This window comes from Diabrotica virgifera, chromosome 5 (genome assembly GCF_917563875.1).
Source record: "Diabrotica virgifera virgifera chromosome 5, PGI_DIABVI_V3a".
Taxonomy (NCBI): Eukaryota; Metazoa; Arthropoda; class Insecta; order Coleoptera; family Chrysomelidae; genus Diabrotica; species Diabrotica virgifera.
The window spans coordinates 131,563,388-131,584,506 of NC_065447.1; the positions used below are offsets into that span (position 1 = coordinate 131,563,388).

General features: G+C 31.6%; 1 protein-coding gene across 10 annotated transcripts in view; it reads right to left on the reverse strand.

The window, feature by feature from the left end:
- Positions 1-21,119, reverse strand: part of LOC114343065 (uncharacterized) — a 618,263-nt gene that overhangs the window by 358,917 nt on the left and 238,227 nt on the right. For all 10 annotated transcript variants that reach the window (XM_050651573.1, XM_050651571.1, XM_050651566.1 and 7 more), the window contains one exon: positions 11,814-12,925. In XM_050651573.1, coding sequence (XP_050507530.1) covers positions 11,814-12,925 — 1,112 coding nt within the window. The remainder of the gene's footprint in view (positions 1-11,813; positions 12,926-21,119) is intronic.

Consider the following 21,119-nt stretch of genomic DNA (forward strand, 5'->3'; position numbering starts at 1 on the left):
TAAAAAAACGAGCCTGTACCGCCACTAAGAAGAACAAAAAAATACATTTTCTTCAAATAAACTTTTTTATCCGATGCCTAGATTTTGTGTCATTTTGGAACTACTAAAATTTTTTATTTCATTAGTAGTTCCAAAATGACACAAAATCTAGGCATCTGATAAAAAAGTTTATTTGAAGAAAGTGTATTTTTTTGTTCTTCTTAATGGCGGTACAGACTCGTTTTTTTAATATTGTATTTATTTACAGAGTAATTTCCACATATTAATATATTTTTCAAATTGGGCTCTGTACCGCCATTCTTTATTATATTACAAATACGTGTGCCAAATATCTCGAAAAAATATTCAAAATTACAGCCTCAATCTTGGAACGCGTTTTGGCTACCTGTTGATCGCTACTGTATCACCTTAAAAATAAATTCGATAAACCAATTCATCATTTATTGCCATCAAAAAATTTCAGTAGGTAGTATTTTTTAACACATTTGTATAATACCTTTCATTTCCTAAGAATTATGTATTATTTAAAAATTACATAATGGAGATTCCTAATCGTATTTCGGTATTCACATTTCATACAAGAGTCTCAAAGTACTCAAGTATAAACAATTTTTAGATGATTTTGGGAATATCGATTTCAAGCAGATCACTTACCTTTTTATGTAAATATTCATGTGTTTCATAAAAGCTGATGTGACACTTTCGTCCAGTTCTTTATTAGTAAATAAAAGTTGAATTATGGTTGTTTGGGTTAATAATTACTTCGCATATTATTTATAATACATATATAGTAGGGGAGCAAAGTATGCTAAATGTGCAGTCACTCGAGCGCTTTGGGGACCTATTGGGTTGTGATTATTAGGTTCTAAAACCAAAAAAGTTAAGTAAAATTTTCCATTTTAGTGGGGACTTTCCATATATTATCCGATTATAGCGCCACCTATCCGTAATTAGAAAAAACGTTTCGAATAAAAGTTGCTTATTTTTACGCAAAGAATCCAAATCTGAAATAAAAAAAGGAGTTCCTATTTAAGATTTTAAAGTAACCCCCCCCCCTCCGTGGGTTCGTGTTTGGTACCATTCGATAGATTTCAGAAAAAATATTCAGAAATTGTAGTGTATTACCTATAAGAAGTTACCGTTAAGCCGGGTCCAGACTATGTAACAAAACATGTTAAATAACAAAGTTTTGTAACTTGTTACAAAATTTTAAATAAACAAGTTTTAAAACACAGTGTTGTATAACATTTTTCTGGTTATATAGCATGTTTTATGTTATCCAACAGATGTCGGTAAACATCAAAGAAAGTTATAAAACCGCACCGCGACTGATCTACACCTAAAAACATGTTATTGAAACATTTCTCTGGCATAGTACCTACGCGAGCAGCAACCGTTGGAGTCATATCGCCTTGTTCATTCTGGAGTGATTGTGCTAGATTTTTCTTTGCTCTGTTCACGTAGGGTTATTTACGCGATATGAAATTGTCGAAAGAACTGACTACTCATTTAATTGAGCTATTTCGTAAGTAACGAGTATTATGGGATTGCTATGGGATGAGCTACATTTATTGATTTAAAAAACAAATAAAAAACACGATGAATAGACTGAAATAGAAGTGAAAATAGATACAGAAACTGTAGTTAAAACTAATGCAATGCACGTACGCCTATAACTCAAGCCAACAAAAGAAAAGCAGTACGCGGAACCTTAACAGCAAATCGGTGCAAATCAACTCTAAATTTGACATAAATACTATTCTCTACAGAGCAGAGTGTTCAGACATAAAACCTGTAACATTCACTTCATTCGCTACACAGATGCAGACTGCTTCATCAGCTACTCAAACAGGCACTCAATCATACAATATATCTGAGCCTTTCTATTCCGTCCACTACACCTACATCCGCTACTTCTCCAGCTACACCAATTCAAACAGACAGTGACACTCAATCATGAACAGGTGAAGACGATAATACTGAGGAATTAAATTCTACAGAAATGTTATACTTCCTCTCTGAAACAATGAGTAAAAAGTTTAAAAAATATGAGGCGTTCTTTGCAAAAACCCCATATGTCACTTTTTACAACATCGGAGATATTTAAAAAAAAAGTTATTTAATTGAACCCTATTAAGTTTACGGAAATTCTCAAATTAGTGATTTATTATTTTGATGATTACACACAGGTTACAATATAAATAACATTATTTTTTCCTTTTGTTTATTTATGAAGGACATTTATTCATTTGACATATGGGGTTTTTGCAGGAATTTTTCATTAATTTATAGGAAAAACGATATTTATAGTAATAAACCAAAATAAAAAATGAACGAAAAATGGTGTTTACTTATAATATCACGCAACACAACTATTCGAAGGATATTTAACCTATAAAAACCTACTGACAGGCCACGGTTCTGACAGCCAAGCGATAAAGTTTCCCGCAAAAACACCAATAACAACTATGGTTTTGAAGGGAATTGCGCTTGACATATGGGGTTTAGGCGGAATCGCCTATATTTTTGTCGCTTATATTTTGAACTACTGTAATTTTAATGCAAGTTTCTTACGCAAGGAACGTAGGTAATTAGTCCTTCAATCCATAGAAGCCATAAGTCCATTTCCGAAAAAAAAGGACAACTGGGGTTTTTGCAAAGAACGCCTCATATACTTTGCTAATAATATAACTGTTAATCTTTCTCTTACTGGAATTGCATCTCGAAATGTCTTTCCTGCCTATTTTATGGCCGATTTCATTTATAAGAAATTCAAAATCAGAACTTTCTATTCTTAAGAAGTTTTTAAAACTGCCATCACATTTAATGTCTCCTGTCGAGGGGTATATGTTATCTCTTTCCAGATCAGCTAAAAGAGCTGTACCACTACCTATATTTTGCTCGAGCTGCTAATGAAGGACACATCCAAAATATTAATTTAACACGCCGGTGTCGCCCCCACAATATTACACAAGCTGCTGTTGCTATGAAGAGATCCTCCATACTTATATGACGCAATTTTATATACTACCTAACCCACCAGCTATCCATCTAAAATGCTGCAAACTTTATGCTCATGTTGTTGTTTTGTTTTTTGTTATATAGTCTGGATACTCATGCTATTAACAAGTTACATAACAAAGTTGTACAACAAATTTGTTGTACAACTTTGTTATTAGCATGTTTTGTTACATAGTCTAGACCCGGCTTTAAAAGTTCCCCGTTTCAGGAAAAAATATTCTCTAAGAGCGATAGCCTAGTGACCTAGTGGGTAGACCTCGGATCTCGGATTCGTAAAGCAGAGGTTTCGATTTCAAATCCGGGGTGTGGATCTCCGATTTTTTTATTTATTGTTACTGCATTCATGTCTGTAGACAATGTTGCAATCTATTATGAGCACAATAAAAAAATATAGTAATAAAATAATAAATAAATATTTCAAAAAAAAAACAAGAAAAAAAATACAATCACTGGAAGCGAAACTAAACAATACGGAAGAAATATAACCACTGGATTCGGAACTGGATATGGAACTGGATAATATTAGAAAACTGATATTATAATATGTAAGCACTACGAGCCTAGTAGGCCCATGGCTTGATGTACTATTCTTTTCCACTCCCTTTTGTCAGTCGCTTTTGTTTCCCAGTTCCTTAAGTTAATTCTTCTCATATCTTCTCTAACTCCATTACTCCATCGTGACCTCGGTCTTCCTCTTCGTCTTTTCCCTGCCAATGCACTAGATAGTACCATTCTGGGAATTCTAGATGGAATCATCCTCTGCACATGGCCCAACCATCTAAGTCTTTGCGCCTTAATTACTGCTAGTATGTTAGGATCTTGATAGAGCTCAGTTAGTTCCTTATTTGTTCTTCTTACCCATTGTCCATTTAAGTTTTTCCCACCGAAGATTTTGCGCAGCATTTTCCTCTCCCAAACTAATAACAACTCTTGATGTTTTTTGTTGTGACCCATGTTTCAGAAGCATACGTTACTATCGGCCTTATTACGGTCTTGTAAGTTCTTAGTTTTGCTCTTCGTGATATATGTTTACTTCTTAACAACCCATTAAAAGCAAATATAGCGCGGTTGTCCGACATAATTCTCTTTTGTATTTTTTCTTCACAGTTAGGATCTCTTGTGAAGACAGTTCTTAAGTACTCAAATCTCTCAACTTCTTCGAATTTATACTGTGTTCCCTTCGCTGTTGTCATTGTTATGTATTGCCCCCGAACGAATTGCTTATTTGTCCATTCCATATACTTTGTTTTTGCTTCATTTATATACAATCCTTTGGTTGCTGCCCTCTCCTCGAGTTTCATGAGTGTTTCTATAAGTTCTATTTTGCTCCTAGCCAAGATTACCAAATCGTCTGCGAATGCCAAGCACTGATGTTTTTTGTGGTAGATCAGACCTGTTCTATTAATGTTTGATTCCTGTATAACCTTTTCTAGTAATATGCTAAACATTATAGGCGATAATGGATCACCCTGTCGCAGTCCTTGTTTGACCTCAAAGCTTTCTGTTATAGTATTGTTTATTTTGACTTTATCATACTGATATATCATACTGATATTGTTTAAAAACACTAATAATATTAATATAAAATGTTAATCAATTTTATTTATTGTTATAAGAATCAAAGGTAAATATGATTAGGCGAATGAAGCCTTAGGTTTCGCAGTCAATATCCCAACCACGCACACATGTTGCAATCTATTTCAATACGGTTTATAGTACAAAATATACATTTAATATCAAAATAGTGGGATATATTTTTTTAGTTGAGGACACTTGGTCACATTGCATTGTTTCAGGATAAGGTGAAATATCTTCAATAAATGGAAAAAAGCATGTATGTCATATATTATAATACTTTCTATACTCTTAATATGTAGTCTCGTATAAATTTGTAGTGACATGATTTTAAGTATAAGAACAAGAAGCTTGCAACAATTTTCAGAGAAAATAGAAAGCTAAAACTATTTTAAAATGATTATTCGAAATAAAACATATGCAAATATTCACTGTATTTGCCATCTAGTGGAATAACTGTAAAATTAAGTCAGTAAAAAAGGTACATTAAGTTTAATTAAATTAAGTAAATCATCTTGTATACTAAAATTAAGGTTCTAAAATTTTCATTTCAAAATGAAAATCGACAGGGGCAACAGTACCTATACTAAAATACACTCTGTATAGATAATTATGTCAATGTTAATAATACTGGATAGAGAATTGAATATCCTTTCAAATGAGCTAGCACACGCCCCTCTTCCCTATTTAAAAATAAGGGGTGGGGGAAATGGAAGGGAGGGGGTTGACAAATGACAGATATGTATGTACCGTAAAAACTGTGTTCCCCTTAGATCAAAAGTCGGGCTTTTATATTTATATGTTAAGTTCAATATAAATTTCACATAACTGAACTATCACTGTGTCCTCCATTTTGATTATTATTGTTCTCAACTAACGCTATTTTCAAAATTCTTGCTTTCCTATACATCTTTAACGTAAATTATTAAAAAATATAAAACTATTTCTTTATTAACGCTAGTCTCCGATAAGGCTACCGTGATTTAATGCTGAGGTACTAAAATGTTATAAAATTAACAAACAGTACGAGCAATAACAAAGAGTCCACATCTTCTTATAACTACAAGTGACTGAAACATCGAAACAATAATAATTCTTACTGTGTTATACAGAAAAAGGCAGTAGAAACGATTAATCTCATATTTATCGACAACACTGTATGGTCCTCACTTGATGAGCTGTAAGGAAATATACACGTAAAGTTGTCCTCACTTTGTGCGCATAACGAAAAAGTATATACAGTCTCACTTTAATAGCTGCGTATAATGGCCTCACTTGGGTGGCAATATACTTGAACAATACGGGGCACATATACGTAATTTTTTTTGTGTATACTCGTCATTTTTTAATTGCTATTTACTTGTCAAGGTCACTATGAAGAGTTGAAACGATTATGTCTACGTTTTCTACCGGTCCTCACTAAGTGCGCGTAATGTCAGGACCTCACTTTGATATCTGTGCATAAATATATATATATATATATATATATATATATATATATATATATATATATATATATATATATATATATATATATATATATATATATATATATATATAAATATATATATTCAAAGTGATTATTTCGACCAAAAACAATAAATAAATCTGTAGGAAATATCAGGTATGTGGTCTATAATAAAAAATCTTTATTTTTTTTTTTTTTCTAAAAACTAAATATTTCGCACATTTTTTTGATGGTATCTTCAGGAGTATACTGTAACAACAATTTTAACAACTTACAAAGACGTACAAACTAGATTTTAAAATACTTACAGAAAGTTAAAAGATTTCACAAATAAATAACATTGACATTAAAATAAAAATTGTTACTGTCATATATTAAAATGCATCTTAAAATTAATATAAGGAAAGGTCTGAAGCACGTTAGTTACAGTAATAAGACAAAATACATAAAATGACTCAAACGCAAAAAATAACAACAAAAGAACAATTAGAGGAATAATATTACTTTAAGTATTAAGGTTAGTTGTTTATTAAGGCGAGTGTTAACTTAATGATTACTGTAAATTTTATTCAATATATTACAATATATGTTACTTAACTGTCCAGTGTCTGTTTTGTAATTTAAAGTTTTTTTATTTTTGTTAATGTGATACATCTCCAGAAATAATCTACTTTTATAGTTATCAGACTGTGCCAAAATACGAGTATTATTATAGTCTAGCATATGACCGGTGTTTTCGTAATGCTCAACTACTGCACACGTATTTTTTCTTAAGCGGCAATCACTTTTATGTTGTGTGATTCTTTGCTTTAACCATTGTGATGTTTGGCCAATGTAACTATTCTGACATCCTAGACATGGTATTTCATAAACAACATTACTTCTATACAAGGTTGGTACTGGGTCTTTAATTTTTGAGAATAATTGTTTGCTGTTCATAGTATTGTATTTGGCTATATTAATATTGGGAACATCTTTAAATATGGATATGACTGAATGTGTTAGACCATTAATAAAGGGGAGTTTTTTTTATATATAATTGACTTATTGTTGGAATCATGGACGGGACCATCATAGAAATTACTGCTGTAAATAAGTTTTTTTATTTTAGGGCACAAGTAACAAATGTAGTAACTAATTACCTGCATATGTCAACCTCTAAACACCCCACAACAATAAACAAAATGTTCAAAGATGCAAAAAAATATTTGAAGTTACATTCCGACGTATATATTTTACAATCTGACAAAGGTGGATGTACGGTAGCTATGAATAAACAGGATTATATCGAAAAAACATTAACGTTGTTAAACGACAAATCTACATATATTAGTTTACACAAAGATCCTACTACAGTAATACAGAAGAACTATAATGACCTAATAAAAACCTTAAAAAACCAACATCAACTTACTGAACAGGTTGCAAAAAAACTGTCAATTTATGATTCATATTCTCCTAAACTTTATTGTCTGCCTAAAATCCATAAATTGGATGTTCCTCTAAGGCCTATTGTAAGTTCTTTAAAGTCCACTACCTACAACATTTCTAAATTGCTTGCTGATACATTAAACGATGCCTTTGAATATCACAATAATTATAATTCTAAAGACACATTTACTTTTGTCAATGCTGTTAGGGGAATGCAGTTACCAAAGGATTATGTGTTGATTTCTTTGGATGTGGTGTCATTATTTACAAACATTCCACTAAATATGGTCACGGACATCATAGAATCAAATTGGAACCTTATAAAAGACCACACGACATTATCGAAAGATAATTTTTTGAAAATTCTTAGATTTATTTTTAATAACACTTACTTCAGTTTCAATGGAAAATTTTACTCCCAAATTTTTGGAACACCGATGGGTTCCCCGATTAGTCCAATCCTTGCGACTATTGTAACTGATCATCTCTTAGACAATGTGATTACACAGTTACCGTTTGAGTTACCGTTTTTATATAAATATGTCGATGACATCATATGTGCAGTTCCATCGTATCACATCAACACTACATTAAATATTTTTAATTCATTTAATAAACATCTTCAGTTTACAATAGAAACTGAGACAGATCTTGGTGTACCATTTTTAGATACAAGGGTAATAAGAACTGAGGATAATATTTTAATATTGGATTGGTACCAAAAGCCGACAGCATCAGGCAGGTATATTAATTATTTTTCAAATCATATAAAAAAACTCCCCTTTATTAATGGTCTAACACATTCAGTCATATCCATATTTAAAGATGTTCCCAATATTAATATAGCCAAATACAATACTATGAACAGCAAACAATTATTCTCAAAAATTAAAGACCCAGTACCAACCTTGTATAGAAGTAATGTTGTTTATGAAATACCATGTCTAGGATGTCAGAATAGTTACATTGGCCAAACATCACAATGGTTAAAGCAAAGAATCACACAACATAAAAGTGATTGCCGCTTAAGAAAAAATACGTGTGCAGTAGTTGAGCAATATGAAAACACCGGTCATATGCTAGACTATAATAATACTCGTATTTTGGCACAGTCTGATAACTATAAAAGTAGATTATTTCTGGAGATGTATCACATTAACAAAAATAAAAAAACTTTAAATTACAAAACAGACACTGGACAGTTAAGTAACATATATTGTAATATATTGAATAAAATTTACAATAATCATTAAGTTAACACTCGCCTTAATAAACAACTAACCTTAATACTTAAAGTAATATTATTCCTCTAATTGTTCTTTTGTTGTTATTTTTTGCGTTTGAGTCATTTTATGTATTTTGTCTTATTACTGTAACGAACGTGCTTCAGACCTTTCCTTATATTAATTTTAAGATGCATTTTAATATATGACAGTAACAATTTTTATTTTAATGTCAATGTTATTTATTTGTGAAATCTTTTAACTTTCTGTAAGTATTTTAAAATCTAGTTTGTACGTCTTTGTAAGTTGTTAAAATTGTTGTTGCAGTATACTCCTGAAGAAGCCATCAAAAAAAATGTGCAAAATATTGAGTTTTTAGAAAAAATAAAGATTTTTTATTATAGACCACATACCTGATATTTCCTACATATTTATATATATATATATATATATATATATATATATATATATATATATATATATATATATATAGAAGAGGGCGAAACACATTTCTGAGAACTGGTGTTTGGATCTTTGATTCTATTCAGAAAATTTTTCCCAGCCCGAAATAGTGGATGTGTGAGTTATTCGTAAGGGGATTTTTCCACATTCTCTATTTCATTTGTTGGTATATATATATATATATATATATATATATATATATATATATTATATATATATATATATATATATATTATATATACAGTATGTCCCTGTAAGTTGTATCCAAAAACTTTTTTATTATTAATTTTACGAAGAAAAGTTATTCTTTATAAAAAGCTCTGCATGGTCCAAAACCTAAGATTTAATCATCAAATATCAAATTTTTTGAATATTATACGAGGTATGTCAAAAAGCTTGAATTTCACTCAAGGGTAAAGTAGCTTTATTTTTCACATTATTGAAAATTGCTATTATGAAAAGTTGTTTGGAATTAAAAACTATATTCTAATATGCAATTACATCCTTCTAATTGAAAAAAATTTTTTTTAAGAAATTATGGATAACTATCATTATTTTTTCAGTTATTTCAATTCTGATAACTCTTTTATTATTAATTTAACGAAAAAAAATTATCTTAATAAAAAGTTCTGGATGGTCTAAAACTTAAAATACAACCATCTTATATCAAATGTTATCAATTTTATACGAGGTATGTCAAAAAGATAAATTTAGATCAAAATTAAAGTACCTTTATAGTTCAGAATATTTCAATTAGAAGGATGTAAATACATACTAAAACATAGTTTTTAATTCTAAATAACTTTTCATAATAACAATTTTCGATATTGTGAAAAATAAACGTATTTTACTCATGAGCGAAATTCATATTTTTTGACATACCTCGTATAAAATTAATAAAATTTGACAAAAGATGGTTGTATTTTAGATTTTAGACTATGCAGAAGTTTTTACTAGGAATCACTTTTTTTCGTAAAATTAATAATTAAAGAGTTTTCTGAATTAAAATAACTGAAAATAATGTTAGTTATCCATAATTTTTCAAAAAAAAAAAAAAAAAATTTCAATTAGAAGGATGTAATTGCATACTGGAATACAGTTTTTAATTCCAAACAACTTTTCATAATAGCAATTTTCAATATTGTGAAAAATAAAGCTACTTTACTCTTGAGTGAAATTCAAACTTTTTGATAAACCTCGTATAATATTCAAAAAATTTGATATTTGATGGTTAAATCTTAGGTTTTGGACCATGCAGAGCTTTTTATAAAGAATAACTTTTTTTCGTAAAATTAATAATAAAAAGTTTTCCATATGGATACAACTTACAGGGACATACTGTATATATATAATATCGGAGTTATTTCTACATTTATTAAAAAAAAATTTTTAACAAATTATAAAAATCAATTTTTTCGGCCCGGGTAGACATTATTTTAGGTTCTCTGGGTCATTGGGAACATAAAATGTCTTTTTTAATTTTCCTCTAATGTTAATCGTTTCCGAGTTATAAATAATTTAAAACTGAAAAAAATGAAAAAATTACGATTTTATAGGTTCAAAAACACAAGTAAAAATATTATTTTTGAAACTACGAAGTGCCTAAATTAAAATTCAAAGTTTATTTTATTATCTACCGATAAGCAATTTGGTCTTAAGTATTTTAAAACATTGTTTATTTTTTAATTATTAATGAAGCGCATACGTGAGGACGGGCGATCGGGATGCATTAACAACTAAAAAACAATGTTTTAGAATAAAATAAGACCAAATTGCTTATCGGTAGCTGATAAAATAAGCTTTTAACAAAATAACAAAACTTGAATTTAGGTAGTTCGTACTTTCAAAAATAATATTTTTTGCTTGTGTTTTTAAACCTAGAAGATCGTCATTTTTCCATTTTTTCAGTTTTAAATTGTTTATAACTCGGAACTTCAGAGGAAAATTAAAAAAGACCTTTTTTTGTTCCCTTAAAAGAGCTTAAATTAATGTCTACCCGGCCGAAAAAATTGATTTTTAAATTTGTTAAAATTTTTTTTTAATAAATGTGGCAATAACTCCGAAATTATGGCATTTAGGTATAGGGAATATTACATGAAAAATAATCAGTATTTCTTACGGATTAAAAAATATACAGGGTGTTCCATTTGAAATAAGAAAGTTCATTAGATTACCAGAAAAATGGAAAATTTGACAACAATGTAATTACCACTATAATATCGGCCGCATTTGAAAACCTTTACCCATCAAAATTTATAAAAATCGTTCTAGCGGTTTCCGAGAAATTACCGTGTTGCCAGACTTTCTCGGAGTTTATGGGATTTAGGTATAAGGAATATAACATGAAAAATAATCAGTATTTCTTAAGGATTTTAAAACGCAAAAAATATACAGTGTGTTCCATTTGAAATAAGAAAGTTCATTAGATTTCCACAAAAATGGAAAATTTGACAACAATGTAATTACCACTATAATATCGGCCGCATTTGAAAACCTTTACCCACCAAAATAATCGTTCTAGCGGTTTCCGAGAAATTACCGTGTTGCCAGACTTTCTCACGACCCTGTATATATTGTAATAGCTCTGAAGCGACTATATTTCTGAGTTGGTTTTTAATAAAAAGAAGACTAACCTTAATTTGATTTTCTCTGGTTTCAAAGCGGGGGAATCTCTTTCTCTATCGCGAGGTTTGGGGTTTTTTAACCTTACAGTTTTGGCGGTGGTGTCACTGGAACGCGTTTCACTATCACTCTGATCGGTTGTCGTATCGGGTCGAGTTGTTGAACACGTATCTTCGTCAGAAAGATTTGCAGGCGATGGTAAACCCGTAAAAACGTCTTTCAATTCTTCCGTGTCGCTCTCTCCGCTCGACTGAGGTTCCAATTCGCCCGTCAGAGGATTGATGAGAAATTTCCGATTATCATTCAGTTGTAGGTCTTCTGTAGTAGATATAATATTCGAATGAACAGCAAGAAAATCTTCCGGTAACTCCGGCAGAGGACTGTGAGTCAACTCCCTTTCCAAAGTAGGTAGCAATTCATCCAGATCGTCTGGTTTTAAATCCGTTAATGTTGGTGTTAGATCCAAAAGGGAGTTACCGTTATTTACAAGTGAATCCCATGGCCTGGATATGGCTACAGAGTAAGGAGGCGGTGAAGGCATATTTCTTAAATTAATATTGTTGAACGTTTGCCTGGAAGTCGGCAATTCTAAAGTACTAGGTATAGGAGTTGATATAGATGCCGACTGGGGTAATGAACTTGTTGAAACATTTCCAATATTCTGAGAAAAGTTATTTTTTATTGGCTGAGGTACGTAAACAGGAGTTTTGGGTAATGGTACATTAGGCTGTGCCATTTTTGGGTGAGTATTGTTTATGGGATGATTTAAAATATTAGGTAGAATATTACCTCTTTGAGGGATAGTTTTTGTGATTGGCAAAGTGTTAAGTAAAGAAGACGACTTCGCAATATTGGATGAGGTAACCAGTTTATGAGATAAAGACTGTTTAATAGTAGATGCAATATGTGGTTGAACCAAAGGATTAACATTATTATTACTTGGGCTTTTAAGATGTGCAGATGAGGCTGTTAATTGCTGTTGATAAACATTCGTTTGTTGTAGAGGCACAGTTACTGATTGTGTACCCTGAGATACTATAGTGTTTTGTGAAAGTGAGTTGTTTGGTAGTGGCGAAGATATGGTGTTCAAGTTCTGGTGACCGATAACAGGACTTTGTTTTACCTAAAATAATAAAAAGAAGAATATTAAATCTTGGTTCTTGACTTCAAAATGTTAAAATAAATTGTGTTGCTCAATAATTTATAGACTTTTAAGAGACAAAATAGGTCTTTAGTCTTCTATAACCAGCAAGTCTTTATCAGATCTTTGTATCGTTCCTACCTCAAAAACAAAAATAAATCAATAATATGGGAAATAAGCCACAATTAAAATGAAAAAATAATTTTATTAACGTTTCGACGCCCAAATCGGGTGCCGTTGTCAAAATCGGGCGTCGAAACGTTAATAAAATTATTTTTTCATTTTAATTGTGGCTTATTTCCCATATAAATAATTAATCATAAAAATGCCACAAGGAAATAGCTTCAGAACAAAATGAATAATTTTCAAAAATAATTGAGTAGATCTTCACTGTAATATATACAGTTAACTGTAATATACGGGGTGGCCGAAAGAAAACAAAACAGATGCAATATCGGAAACTACGACATTTTTGAAAAACCCAGCAACAGGTCGATTTTTGATTAAGGGGGTACACATTTTTCCAGTATTTTCTATTTTACTTTCACCTCTAAGCCAGAGTAAGAATCACAAACATTTTTTAATGGTTATGGAGGTCAAATAAGATATCGTTTTAAAACCCTTGCAATTCCCTATACACTACTCTTTAAATTTTTAAATTCGGTCCAATACTGTATTTTATTTATTTAAAAAGAATCCACAAGGAAGAATTTCCTGTAGCTGGCTGTATACCATTAAGGCTGATTCTCATTATAACGCAAGGCAAGTGCTCGGCATGGGCAAGGCATCGGCTCGGCAAGATACATTTTACATAAAATCTTATGCACTGCACGGGATGTAATTCACACTATGCGTGCCAGGCACCGGCAAGCGACGGGCTTTGCATGCGACGTTCTTTTCGAAACAATCTTTGCCTAGCACGTGCCGTGAAGGTCACGACAGTGTGAATACATTACCGGCAAGCAATCTGCAATATTGGTTGTTTAAAATTAGTTTTAAAAGACGATAGAGAAAAGAAGTATTTTGTTTTTGAAGAGGTTCCTCAATATTTTTCTTCTTTTTTGGCATCCTAACTCTGGATGGGTCTTTGCCTGTCTGGCTATGTCCTTCCATTCGGATTTCTCGTGTGTACTTTTTCTCCATTGTCTTATGTTCATGGTTTTCATGTTGTCTTCCACGTCATCCATCCCTCTCGTTTTGGCCCTTTCTTTTTTTGCCTTTCTATCGGCTTCCATTGTAATATTTTCTTTGTTGTTTATTCATTATATTTTCTCTGCACATGTCCCAGCCATGACAGTCTTTGACTTCATTCAATTCATTAACCTCGTTGTTTCTACTGATTCTCGACTTCCGTCTTCCTCTTGCACCGGGCCATATACTTTTCTCAGTATTTTTCTCTCGAATGTACTGAACTGGGCTTCATCTCTTTTCGTCATTTCTCAGGTTTCACAACCATACGGGTCTAATCGATGTTCTGTAGATAGTCATTTTGGTTCTTTTGCCTAATAATTTCGGTGTCATCAATATTTTAATAACATACTCCTCTGGAAATACGGGCATTAATTTCGATCATTACGGAATTCTTCTGATTTCTGTGGCCAGATATGTGAAGGCATAAGGCATCCACACGTTCAAGAGTATAGTTGTCTATTGTGATATAATTTTCATTGTCAGGTGTTCTTTTGACGGTCATGTAATTCGTTTTTGCTTCGTTTATTTAAAGCTCCCTTTTTCATGCTTCAGTATCAATGTTTTTGAACACTTCAGTTAGTCTTGTTAAAGTGTAGAACTACATCGTCTGCATATGCAGTAATTTGTACTGTCTTGGTGTTTCATTAGTTTTTCTGATGAGTGACTCAAGAACTAGGTTGAATATTATGGTTCAATATGCAGCCATAAGTTGTTAAATTCATCCACTGTCATTCGGTTATATTTAAAAAAATTTGTATGATCGTCTTAAGGCCGCGTCCCACCATCAAATAATTTGATCAAACTGGTTTGAGTAAACTGAAAGTGACAGTTAGTGACGTCACATCCTGAGTGTTCATTGTGGATAATAATGAAACATTTTAATTTTAAATACAGTACAAACAAGTTAGACAACTCAATGCAAAAAATTTGATCAAGCTAGACTGATAGTGAGAGCACAGATTTTTGGAATTTCAAAAAAACTGCAATTTTGACGTCACTTTGACGTACTTCCGGAGTTTGCTCAAACTGTTTGATCAAATTATTTGATGGTGAGACGCGGCCTTAAAAGTTCGGAGTGTAAGGTTGCAAATTCTCCTTCTTTTGTGCGTTTTTTTAGCATTTTAAGCACTCAACAACGTCTTTTTCTATTTCTGCACTATTTGTTTCTATTTTCTGTTTCTTCGTCTAATATTAGAGCAATTTTTATTAACGTTTAATTTCAACATTTTTCACTACACAAAGCAACCAACCCGCGGCCAGCCTTTCGCAGTGTGAATTGACTGCAAAAACCTTGCCCGTGCCTTGCCGTTGCCGGTCCGGTTCCTTGCACGTCTAATGAGAATCAAGCTTTAATTACAAAAATCGAAGAAAAATCTTCTGCGTAGAAGGTATATTTATTTTAAAAAACCCCAAAAAAGGGCTACAAATACAATACAGAATGTTTTCGCTCTAAAGAGAGCGTCATCAATGTTTTTTGCAAGCTCTACATGCTAAGCCACCAAAAATAAATGGGCTAAAACCCTTAAAATGTCGAACAAATGTCTGACATTAAAATATTAAATGCTAAATCGTGACAATGGATGAAATTACTAAGGATCTACCCTAAGGCATTATATGACCTTCCACGAAGCACGTGGGTTGTTGAGTTGAATTCTGTCTTCACATAGGGTAGATCCTTAGTAATTTCATCCATCGTCAGGATTTAGCATTTAATATTTTAATGTAAGACATTTAGTCGACATTTTAAGGGTTTTAACCCATGTATTTTTGGTGGTTTAGCATGTACAGCTTGCAAAGAACACTGATGATGCTCTCTTTAGAGCGAAAACGTTCTGTATTGTATTTGTAGCCCTTTTTTGGGTTTTTTTTTTAAATAAATAAACCTTTTACGCAGAAGATTTTTCTTTAATTTTTTATTTAAAAAGACGTTCAAACTTAACATGAAATTAAAGGATTGTCTTACGAATATTAGCTGTAAACATTAATTTGTAGTCTTTGAAAATTTATTACCATTGTTTATTCCAATCTGGAAAGGGTAGATATCGCTTCGTTGTATTTTATGAACAATGAATGTGCCAATATGACAGCTCAGCAATTTAATGGACGACATCAAGATATGCATTACAGTAGGAAGTATGTTTTGGAATTAGTCAAAAAATTTCAAGAATCTGATAATGTAGGTAATAAAAGACGAGAAACTGAAGGGCTTGTAGTTAATAAAGCTAGTTAAACTTTACCGACATGTTCAGCTAGGTGGCATGTGAAGTACAAGACCAGTAGCAGCTATATGTAGAATCAACCAAACTAGTACCCAAGCCATTGAAGAAGAACAAATTCCATCCATATAAAAGACACTTAGTGCATGAAATTAACGAGGATAATTATGACCACTATTTAGAGTTTTGTGGCATAATCAGTTAGCGAGCAGTGACTGATCCACAGTTTTGCTTAATATTTTGTTCTTCAATGAATGAACTTTTGTCATATGAAACTGTAAATCGTCACAATTACCGTTGTTGGTCTGGTTAAAACCACAGGATTTTCCACGAGGTGCATACACAGCAACCGCAAAAATTAAATGTATGGCCTGGTATTGTTGGTGATCTACTGATAGGACCATTCTTTTTACCTAGCAATTTGACCTGCTAAATGTATTTACAATTACTGGAAGACGTGTATAATCTTGCCTAGGATGATATTATTGAAAATGATAAACAATATGATAAAGATCATTTGAATTTTCAACAGGACAATTCTCGCCGCATTATGCTTTACTTGTTCGTCAATATTCAGAAAAAAACTTTCCACAGTATTGGATTGGAAGGGGAGGCAGCATCGAATGACATCCTTTCAAATATTAAGCATTCAGCATTAAGCAAAGCATTCAAATATTACTTACTGTGTAACATAATGTTGAATGCAATAATACAACAAGTGAAGAAAAAAGAGGGTGCAAAATGGGCGATAGAGTGATAAAAATACTCTGCTACGCTAGCAGAGTCCGAAGACGACCTACAAAGATTACTGCACGAATTCAACATTAACGCGAAAGAAATGAATATGTAAATACCAGCCCAAAAAACAAAAAAGCTTAGTAATATCCAAAGAACCAATTAGTGCAGCCGATATGTGAAACAATTGTGCATTTAATGATAGAAGTACATATATAATTTGGACCACATATACTACACATATAACGGTTCAAATTTAGATATGGGACCATCTCAGATTTTGCGTTTTACAAAAATGGCGGGCATCCAAAATGGCGACTATACATATGTGACTAATAGCACGATAACATTTGAACGAGACGTCAGATTTCAACCAAATTTGGTATATAGGTTCCTTTTTTGATGTATAAGATCGAGGTCTTGAACAATAAGAATCGGTTTACAAAAGTATTTTTTAGGAAATATTTTGAACTTTTTAGTTATGTTAATTACCATTTAATAAATACATAATGTATCTTCACATGTACAGTAAAACCTCGATATAACGGACTAATTGGGGGGACGGGATGTCCGTTAAAGCCGAAAGTCCGTTGTATAAAAATAGGTTTAAAATCGATCATTTTTTTTAATTATGTAGATACATATCTACTGTATTTAGAAACAGTGTACGAATCTGTAAGTTAAAAAAGGAATAAAGGTTTGTTCGCTACTTTTTTACTTTTCTACTTCATCTAAAAACTTTCTGCAATATACTCATTTGGTTGACAAAATTATTCACTGATTCATGGGTTAAATAAGCGGTGTATTTTTTGGCAAAGTATACAATTAAAGTTGCCATCTTCTGAATTTAGCATACTCTCAGGGGGATTAGCAGGAGCTTTGTCTAAAGTCAATAAACATTTCACCTCTTAAGCGGTATTATCAGTTTCTTCTCTCGAAATTTTTTCACTGCAGGTACAAATCCTTTAAAAACCAATTTTTGAAAATATCTCTGGTGAACCATGCCCAGATGATGCCTTATTATAGTTGTTGTCAATGCATGCGATCCATCGGCGTTAGCACAAAGCAGTGCCGAGATGTTTGCTTCTAGAATTCGATTTTTCATATTTTTTTGCATTCAATTTTTTTTTAAATTTGATCCCATTTTTTGTCCGTTATATCAGAAGTCCGTTAAATAGAGGTCCGTTCTATCGAGGTTTTACTGTATCTATGTGCGGCAGATTCGTGCAAATATTATAAGAATTATTGTGAAATTTTTATTTGAACCTTTATACACATATAAAGGTTTAAATTTAGATATGAGGCCATCCCAGTTTTTGTTCCTTTTACAAAAATGGCGGGCATTCAAAATGGCGACTATACATATATGACTAATAGCACGGTAACTTTTGAACGAAAAGTCCGATTTCAGCCAAATTTGGCATCAAGGTTCTTTTTTTTTTGATAAATAAGATCGAAGTTTTGAACCGGAAGAATCGGTTTATTAGAAGTTGTGTTTTTACTGTTTTTTTTATGTAAAAATATGTTGTTTCTTTTTCAATTCTTTCACCCTGTATATATTAATTTTTCAAAAAGGTAATACCGCCATTGAAAGAAGTGTAAAAATATTTTGAACTTTTTAGTTATGTTAATTACCATTTAATAAATGCATAACGTATGTTCACATGTACCTATGGGCGGCAGATTCATCTTGAATCCCGCCATATTTGTAAAAGACAAAATCTTATATGGCCTCATATTTAAATTTGAATCTTTGTATGTGTAGTATGTGTGGTCCAAATTATATGCTTCTACCATTAAATGTACAATAATTCTTATATCATTATTTGCACGAATCTGCCGCACATATGTACCTACATGTTTAAAGACGACGTTTAGACCAGGGCGCATCTGTAAAAATATTAGTACATTTGTAGACTAAGAGCCGCTATAGGTGAAATTTCTTAATCATTTTAGACACGATGGGACCCTATATCTTAAATAGTAGAACCTAAAAGAAAATGTTTGAACACTGTGCCGTCACTTTTCAGTGGCACATGCGTCGACAGTGGCGCATCAAACTTTCCACCTATGGACGGGATAAATAAATTTAAAGGTACCCTCCCTTAATAACAGAATTCAATTTTTTTTATTTTTTTAAGTTCTATGTGATTAACACATGTAATTTTAACCCACCACCCCCTTCCCCCTGCCCCCTACATCAAAAACTTCATTTTTCATTTTTATTTTTTTACTGGGATGCAATCAATTTTAAGATTTCAAAAAATTCACACGCATAGTTGAGGCTTTTATAAAACATATCTATTTTTTACAGACCCGTAGGTAGAATGTACATAACCTCAAAAAATTAAAAAAAAATTTTTTTTTTGAAAAAAGCGTACTTTTTTTGGGGAATAGCTGCAGGTCTAATTTTTTCTTAATCTTGTGTGTTTTATCAAACACTATATTTCTAATTTTTTTAGCCATCTTCATGAATGCTCGCCACCTTCAAGAATCCGAAAAACTGCTTTTTGGGGGGTTTTGGGGGATTTTCCCTATTTTATAGACTTCATAATATATCAAATCAATTTCGATTTTATAGGATATATGTAACTTAAAGTAAGTGAGTCCTTTAGAATATTTAAAAGTGGGAGAAACACGTTAAAACCCCCCAAAACCCCCTTAAAAACAGTTTTTTGGATTTTTGAAGGTGACCAGCGTTACAGAAAAATCTGAAAAAATTTAAAAATATAGTGTTTGATAAAATACACAAGACTAAGAAAAAATTAGATCTGTAGCTATCCCCAAAAAAAAGTTATATATTTTTTTCCAAAAAACATTTTTTTAAATTTTTTGAGGTTATGTAAACATAACCTACAGGTCTATAAAAAATAGACGTTTTTTATAAAAGCCTTAACTATGCGTGTGAATTTTTTGAAATTTTAAAATTGATTGCATCCCACCAACAAAAAATAAAATCGAAAAATAAAGTTTTTGATGATGGGGGCAGGGGGAAGGGGGTGGTGGGTTAAAATTACGATGAATCTTATGTCTCAATCACATAGAACTTAAATAAATGAAAAAAATTGAATCCTGGTAGTGAGGGAAGGTATTTTTTAATTTATGTATCCCGTCCATAAGTGGAAAGTTTGATGCGCCACTGTCGACGCATGTGCCACTGAAAAGTGACGGCACAGTGTTCAAACCTTTTCTTTTAGGTTCTACTATTTAAGTTATAGGGTCCCGTCGTGCCTAAAATGATTAAGAAATTTCACCTATAGCGGCTCTTAGTCTATTGGACGTTGAGAGGTGACTCAAATTTTTTTGCAGAAATTGCTTGAAAATAACTCAAATAATAATATTTGAGTTATCCTCCCTCTCAAAAAGGTCCGGAAGATTGTTTAAATAATCAAAATGTCAAAAAATGAAGGAAAAATTCGATTTTTTTCTTGGTTTTTTTATTATAACTTTAAAAGTATTCATTTCCGAGAAAAGTTGTACTAAAATAAAAGTTGCGTAATTAAATTTCCTACAATATAGAATTGGTTAATAATTTAAAAAATAGTCACCCTTGTTTGCAAAATAGCAATCATTGTGAAAAAAAAAACATACAAAAACAAGTATTCGCATTTTACGTTTTTCAACCATTTATGCTACACTTAGGACCTTCATATTTCACCCAGAAAAACTTTATGATACAGTAAAACAATACTGTAAATTTCATTAAGATCGGCTTAATAGATTTTGCAAAATAAGTTTTGCAATCCAGCTTTCGCAAAAAAAATTCATTTTTTCAAAATGTTACAGGACTGAAAATAAAGCAGATAGCAAGTTGAATTTTTTTTTGCCTATAGAAGTGTACTGTATTCTTCATTTGCAATTTGCAAAACTAAAAGCGATTAACTACCACGGCGTTACGAATTTTTTTAAATAAACAATAATTATTGGTGCTACGCGCAGGACAGCGGATAGTTTGCTCTGATTGGGCATTCCATTGACCTTTGATAATGATTGATACATTTTAATTTTTATTACATTTCGATATAAATAAATAA